The sequence below is a fragment of the Pan paniscus genome, chromosome 19, assembly GCF_029289425.2.
Source record: "Pan paniscus chromosome 19, NHGRI_mPanPan1-v2.0_pri, whole genome shotgun sequence".
In the NCBI taxonomy this organism is placed as follows: domain Eukaryota; kingdom Metazoa; phylum Chordata; class Mammalia; order Primates; family Hominidae; genus Pan; species Pan paniscus.
In genome coordinates this window covers 20584861-20592004 of record NC_073268.2, presented here as the reverse complement: position 1 = coordinate 20592004, position 7144 = coordinate 20584861, and the positions used below count along the sequence as shown (strand labels likewise).

Genomic DNA, 7144 nt, shown 5'->3' with positions numbered 1-7144 from the left:
AGGTCTGCCTAGGGCAGGCCCAAGACATGCAACTGCCCCCCAACCCAACAGCCTTTAAGAACTTGCTCAAAACCAGGCTGAGGCGGCCGAGCACGCCAGGGGCAGGATGGAGGCACACCCTGTAGGGCCAGTGCCCTGTGCTGGCCTCAGCAATGGTGCTTTGGCCCAAAGTTGCAGACCCCTCTGTTAGGCCAGAGCCTGGCAGTTAAGCAACCCTCACTCCTCTGCTGTCGCTTAAGTGTGCCCTTAAGGAGAGGTGTTACCATCCCCCATTCTTTTTTTTTTTGAGATGGAGCCTCGCTCTGTTGCCAGGCTGGAGTGCAGGGGCACTATTTCAGCTCACTGCAAACTCCGCTTCCCAGGTTCAAGGGATTCTCCTGCCTCAGCCTCCCGAGTAGCTGGGACTACAGGCGCCCACCAGCATGCCCAGCTAATTTTTGTATTCTTAGTAGAGACGAGGTTTCACCGTGTTGGCCAGGATGGTCTCAATCTCCTGCCCTTGTGATCCACCTGCCTCAGCCTCCCAAAGTGCTGGGATTACAGGCGTGAGCCACTGTGCCCAGCCCCTACCACCCCCAATTCTAACCCTAACATGGGGGGGAGGTCCCCAAAGGGACTTCACCACCAGGATGTCTACTTGTGGTCCCTCACACTCTAGGTCCTCACCCCGACTCTCGCCAAACTGGAGAGGTCCTCTTCATAGGTGCCACTCTGGGCAGCCAAACCAGCACCAGGGTCCCTCCCAAGCCTCCTTCCCAGCCACCCCAGGCCCCAGAGGGACAGGCACCAGGCAGAAGTTCATCATCTTTAGACTTAAGGAATTAACAAGGGTCAGGGAGACTACACCAGGCTGAGGGCTTCTTGGTTCCTGGAGACATGCCCAGCTACAGCAAACACAGGGAAACACGAAGGGGGCAGCTGGAAGATTTGGTCTTGAACTTGGGGGGTGGGTAAGTGATGATCCCCACGACTGGAGCAGCAGGAAGAAGTTGTGTCTGAGGAAGTGCTGGGCCGCCCAGAGGGACAGCCCTGCCCTGGAGCTTGTCGCCGGGAGGGAAGGGAAACAAGCCCCCTCCCTCAGTGCTGAGGAAAAGGCACTTGGCTGGGTCTCCTCCTGCCCTCTCCCCATCCGTGGGAGAGACGGGGTCCTTGCCTCCTTGCCCCTTTCAGCCGCCCAGAAGCCGGTCCTGGTTCAGCCTCTGGAAGAAGCTTTTGCCGAACTCATAGGTGCTGATCATGATGGCACAGGAGGGGGCAGCCTTGATGATCCGAGGAAGGAAGCCTGCAGTGGAAAGGAGGCCCGGGTCAGGGGTCAGGTCGCAGGTCCGCCATGCCCCCACCCCTGACACCCACACACTGACCTGCAAAGAGTCCCTTGGTGCCCGACTCGGCCCGGATCCTCTGCAGCAGCAGCCAGGTGGAGTCCACATGCAGGGGGTTCACTGCAAACGCGAGGCCGGCTCAGTGAGACCCCATTCAGGACCCCACCTGTCCCCTGCCACAGCAATCTGGGCCCTCACCTCTCACAGCCTCCATCGCTCCCAGAGCGACCTGGCGTTGGGTCTTTACCACGTCAAAGGGTAGAGTCAGCACTGCAGCCACCTGGTGGGGTGGGCGGGGAGAGGGCTCAGCTCCACTTCCTGGACCCCCAGCCCTACCTCCCAGATGGCTCTTGCGGCTGGGAGAGACAAAGGCCTCATGGGGTCTGCTTCTGGGCATCTCCAAAAATCCTCAGGCCCCCCCGCAGGGAGACCTCCGCTGGCCTCACCTCCAGCCCAGTCCACTCACCGTCCCTGAGATGCCACCAGCCACAAAGCTCATGCCCACAGAAGTCTGGTCCTTCGGCCTGAGCCCATTGAGCCAGCTCTTCACCAGCTCATAGTTGAACCAGTACAGGGCTTGGGGTGGGGGATGCACTGATTAGAGACGGGAAGGGCAAGGAAGTGGCCCCAGACCATCCACCTTTCACTGCCACCACTCCCTCCCAGCTGTGAGTCTTGTCTGCTACATGCAGGCTCAGAAGCAGGCACTCTGTAGGAATTAATCTCCTGACCGCCTGGGCAAATACTCTACCTGCTAGGCCCACTTCACAGATGAGAAACCCATGGCTCAGAAAAGCTAAGTAACTTCATGGTCACTAGTCACAAAGCTGGGACTTGGCTGTAGACCCTTTGTGCATCACCCCAGGGTTCCCTCACCCACCCCCTGCAGCTTGGGTGCCTACCTGAGAAGGGCACATCTCGAAGGGCAGTGGGGCCCCAGCCCAGCCACAGTGAGCGCCAGCCACCCTGAGCCACTGCAGTTCGAACACAGGCACCCAGCTCCCGGTACGACACATGCTGAGCCTGCAGCTTTGTCCGCATAAGCTCCAGGGGGCTGATCACAGTCACGGTGCCCACTGTGTGGGGATTGGGGGTGACAATGGGGAGAAGTGAGGTCACAGGTCTTACACGGCATCACCTACCTGCTGTCCCAGGTCTGGGGACCTAGAACACCCCCCCATCCCCAGGCTGGCAGAGGTTGGGGCTGGGAGCTGGGACTGACTGGGCTTGGGCAGAGGTGGGGACAGAGGGAGGTCAAAGGCCCAAGACTATGCTCACGGCGGGCCAGCGCGCCAGCCACCATGGGTGCGTAGAGGTCAGAGGTCAGGGCTCGACCACACAGGAAGGCCTTCAGTTGGTCATAGGCAGTGAAGTAGATGGCGGTAGCTGGCACAGTCATCACCCTGGCGATACAGAGAGAGGTTAGCTGGGACTCCCAAAAGGACCCAAACTTTTAAAGCATCACCTGCCCCACCTAGCCATTCAACAGGGAGCAAAGGGTCAGGAAGTACCAGAGGAGAGTGTGCAGGACCCGGCTACTCACAGGGTGGCGGGGAGGCCGCTCCAGAGGGTCCTGGTGCCCTCGTGCCTCACGATCTTCACGAAGGCATCCTGGCCAAGCAGGCACCAGCCCAGGGGAAGAGGAGGGACACAAGTGATGTCTGTGATGGGGCTGGCCCAGGCTAGGCCTTTGCCTGACGCCCTCAGCCTCTGCCCACAGCCCTCAGGCCTCCCTGCCTCTACACATGCAGTACCCCAGCTGGGTCCAGGCGGACACCTGGTCACCCTTCAAAAACCTTATGGAGGCCAGGCACGGTGGCTCACATATGTAATCCCAGCCAGCACTTAGGGAGGCCAAGGCGGATAAATCACTTGAGGCAGGAGTTCGAGACCAGCCTGGCCAACATGGCAAAACCCCGTCTCTACTAAAAATACAAAAATTAGCAGCAGGTGGTGGTGCACGCTTGTAATCCCAGCTACTTCGGAGGCTGAGACAGGAGAACCACTTGAACCCAGGAGACAGAGGTTGCAGTGAGCTGAGATCACGCCACCGCACTCCAGCCTGGGTGACAGAGCGAGACTCTGTCTAAAAGAAAACAAACACCCCATGGAGGTACTGCCTTCTCCGGAAGCACTTCCTGACTGAACCGGCTACCTCTGCGTGCCTTGCCCAATCCCTTTTTTCCTGGGTCTGCTGCCCAGCCAGACCGAACTCCTCACGGACACCGACGAATCCCTATGGACCCAGCTGCTCCTCACCATGGTGCCAGTGAAGCGGGTAGGGTCTTGAAACCAGGTGGCACAGCGGGCACCATTTGGGCACAGGTACAGAGGCTCCAGGACACCATTGCAGTACAGGAGGCACTTCCCTGTGGATTGGAGAGAGGAGGACACTGGGGAAAGGCAGGGGGCATTATAATGACAGGATCCTAGAACCTTGCAGGGAGGCAGTGGGCCCCTATCCCTGGAAGGCCAGTAAAGGCCAGGTCCCTGTGTGGATGTTCTGGTGCAGGTCACAGGACTGGCTGGCAGGACCTGGGAGTATATGCTAGTCCATGGCTGTGGAGCCCACTGGTGCCCTGGGGACAGGGACAAGGACTGTCTCCCCCTTGCACCCTCCCATGCTCCCTGTGGCTTGGGGCACTCACATTTGGTATAGGAGAGGCTCCACAGTCTGGAGGAAGGCATCAGCTCTAAAATACAAGGCAGCCCCTCAAGTCAGGAGAGCCCCCACCCGCCCTAGGGACCCCATCTCTGGGAGATCTTTTTATTTTATTTTTTGAGATGGAGTCTTGCTCTGTCGCCCACCCTGGAGCATAGTGGCACAATCTCAGCTCACTGCAACCTCCACCTTCCCGGTTCAAGCGATTCTCCTGCCTCAGCCTCCCAAGTAGCTGGGACTACAGGCGCATGCCACCAAGCCTGGCTAATTTTTGTAGTTTTAGTAGTGAGGGAGTTTCACCACGTTGGCCAGGCTGGCCTTGAACTCCTGATCTCAGGTGATCCACCCGCCTCAGCCTCCCAAAGCGCTGGGATTACAGGTATGAGAAACCACGGCCAGCCTCTGGGAGATCTTTCTTTTGCCCAGGCACCACCCCTCACTAGTTCCAGGTCAGGTACTCACCGCTGGCCATGGAGGGCCGCTGAGACTGCAGGCGAACCTTCACCACGTCCAGGGGTGTCACTGGGGGAGGAAGCGGGTCTGAAGGCTCCTTTCAGGACCCCACCCCTAGGACTCCTCCCCCAGGACCACACAGCCTCCAATCTCCGGTCTGCCCCATCCCCACCTGCCCCCACCCCACCTCCCCAGGTCTTACTGAAGAGAGAGGTAACCACAGCCCCGGCGCCTGAGGCCACCATTTGCTGGAGGGGGCTGATGCCCGCAGGGTCCTGGTCAGCCATCTTGAAGCTTCAGTCCTGAAAACCAAACCTCAAACAGACCACAACTCCAGGGATGGCAGGAAAGGAGGCTGGGCCACTGTGAGCCTTTTGTTTTGAGACGGCGTCTCGCTCTGCGCACTGTTGCCAGGCTGGAGTGCAGTGGCACCATCTTGGCTCACTGCAACATCCACCCCCGTTCAAGCGATTCTCTTGCTTCAGCCTCCCAAGTAGCTGGGACTACAGGCGCGCACCACCACGCCTAGTTAATTTTTGTATTTTTAGTAGAGACAGGGTTTCACCATGTTGGCCAAGATGATCTCGATCTCCTGACCTCGTGATCCGCCCGCCTCAGCCTCCCAAAGCGCTGGGATTACAGGCGTGAGCCACCGCACCCGGCCCACTGTGAGACTTTAACCCAACCCTCATCCACCGCCCTCGAAACATCTGTTGCCTCAACAACCCTGGCAGGGACTGTCCGCCCCCCTCCGCCGGGGAAACCTAAGGCTCGGGGAGACGAGGTGGCCTGCCCAAGGTCACTCAGGAGTGGTTCCGAAGGAAGCTAGGGTGCCAGACCTATCGCTCGAATGCAGTAGGAGCCAGGGTCCTTCCCTCGTCCACCTCGCACGTGTCCACTGCGCACCTCGTACGTGCAGGCGCGGATTTGGCCCTCGTGGCCCCAAAATCAGAGTACCTGTGCTGCCCCCGCAGCCCCCACTCCAGCACCAAGGCCCCGGGCAGGCACCTGCGAGCCCAAGTTACTGGGCGTGGAGGGACGGCCGGGCACCGAGGGTGACGTGTAAACAGATCCGGTGACCACGAAGGGCCCGTCGCCTCCTCGGGACTGCAGGCTGGGATGCCCGGCCCTCCCCGCCCGGCCGGACGGGCCAGACCCGGGGCCCGGAGAGAAAGAGCAGTCTCTGGCCTCCCGCCCCAAAATGCAGGCCCGGGGCGCAGCCGGGAGAGCGGGAAGTAGGGACGTAGGACCAGGATGTCTCCCCGACCCTCGGCGACACTCCCGGCCCCGAACGGCGGAGAGCCGCCAGGTGAGGGGGACCACGCCAGCTCGACGGCCCCAGCACTTGCCCTGGCTCGCACGGCCGCCCGGAGACCCCCGCTTCCGTCTCCGCCCCCAGCCCCGGCCCAGTGCCGCCTACCTGGCTCTAGGTTGGTGCTCGTGCGGCGCGGCGCCCAGGGCCAGGCGGGCCCATACCGGTTCCGCCGCCTGTGCGCGGTCCGCGCGCGCTCGCAGCGCACCTAGGCCGACGCCAAAAGCAGCCAAGGGGGCCCCGCCCCTACACCGCGCCACGAGGCCCCGCCCGCCGCGGGCCGACCAGCCGCAAGCCCGGAGTGTCCCCGGCTCCGCCCACTCGCGTCCCCGGCTCCGCCCACTCGCGTCTCCGCCCGGACCTGCGGCGGTCCCGCCCCCTTGCCGGGGCCGCGCGGGCGGGTTCCATGCCTGTCCAGCGCTGAGAGCTGCCGGCCAACTTCGCGGTCTCCACGTCGCGCTTAACGTGGCAGCAGCACGCACTTCCAGCATCTTTTTTTAGACAGCATCTTTTTCAGCCTCGCTCTGTCGCCGAGGCTGGAGGGCAGTGGCGCGATCTAGGCTCACTGCAGCCTTGACCTCCCGGGCTCAAGCGATCCTCCTGCCTCAGCCTCCGGAGTAGCTGGGACCACAGGCGCGCGCCGCCACGCCCGGCTGGTTTGTTACTTTTATTTTTGTCTCCCTATTTTGCCCAGGCTAGTCTGGAACTCCTGGGCTCAAGCGATCCGCCCACCTCGGTCTTCGAAAGTGCTGGGATTCCAGGCGTGAGCCGCCGCGCCGGCCTTAACAGCGCATTTTCACCAGCCCCGCCCCGGCCGCGCGCGGCACTGGAAGCCCCAGCGCCTTCTGGACGGCGAGGGTGACGCACTGGCCCTCTTCCTCGGTGTCCTCAGGTGCGTGGCGGCGGCAGTGAGAATGAGTTCTTCGAGATCGCCGGGAGACCACACAATAACGACGAAGTTACTTGCCGGGCTACCCGCCGAGACTTGAAAACTTCGCGGCGACTTCTCTCGCCGGCCTTAGCATCGCCCCCATTTTTCAGGTTACAGAACAGGCCTGCAACTGCAAAACGCTTTGTAAACCACAGGGCCCCGCGCGGGTGTGCGCCACTGGGTTAGCTGAGCTGCAGCCCGGGCCGGGCGGGCTGGGACGTGAGCAAGCCGGGGGAGACGGGAGAGCCGTGGGGAGCCAGATCCCACCTTCGCTTGACTTTGGGCAAATCACAACCTCGCCTAAGGCCCGGAATGACTGCGCGGAGAGGAAGAGCACTGAGTGCGGGAGGGCATCGACGTTTTGGTGTTGGTTGCTCTCGTATCGTGATTTCTTCTGAGTCTCAAAACTCTTTGCAGTAGATTACTGTTGAAATAGATTATCACAGGCCGGGCGCGGTGGCTCA

The 7144-nt window shown here is 61.3% G+C and overlaps 1 protein-coding gene across 6 annotated transcripts; it reads right to left on the bottom strand.

Annotated features, from left to right (window-relative positions):
- Window positions 1-793: 793 nt before the first annotated feature.
- Window positions 794-6047, bottom strand: SLC25A39 (solute carrier family 25 member 39). Of its 6 annotated transcripts, none has more exons than XM_003805873.6 (12): window positions 5858-6047; window positions 4640-4739; window positions 4447-4506; window positions 3971-4015; window positions 3582-3691; window positions 2866-2933; window positions 2601-2725; window positions 2225-2398; window positions 1789-1898; window positions 1521-1602; window positions 1362-1442; window positions 794-1282 (listed from the first exon to the last, which is right to left on the bottom strand). In XM_003805873.6, exons 2-12 carry the CDS (start codon window positions 4722-4724, stop codon window positions 1167-1169), a joined length of 1056 nt encoding a protein of 351 aa, XP_003805921.1. In that variant the 5' UTR covers window positions 4725-4739; window positions 5858-6047; the 3' UTR covers window positions 794-1166. The 6 variants fall into 6 exon arrangements, with proteins under 6 accessions (XP_003805921.1, XP_003805922.1, XP_063454728.1 ...); XM_003805874.5 differs by having other exon boundaries at window positions 3582-3715; window positions 5858-6014; XM_063598658.1 differs by lacking the exon at window positions 3971-4015 and having other exon boundaries at window positions 5858-6013.
- Window positions 6048-7144: the final 1097 nt, after the last annotated feature.

Bases quoted from the DNA above. Each gene is read 5' to 3' on its own strand.
- SLC25A39 (XM_003805874.5), bottom strand. From the start codon at position 4,724: ATGGCTGACCAGGACCCTGCGGGCATCAGCCCCCTCCAGCAAATGGTG. The intron at 4,016-4,446 runs GTGAGTACCTGA...CTTGTATTTTAG, and splicing joins GCGGCCCTCCATGGCCAGCG to AGCTGATGCCTTCCTCCAGA. The intron at 2,399-2,600 runs GTGAGCATAGTC...ATCCCCACACAG, and splicing joins GGCTGGCGCGCTGGCCCGCC to TGGGCACCGTGACTGTGATC.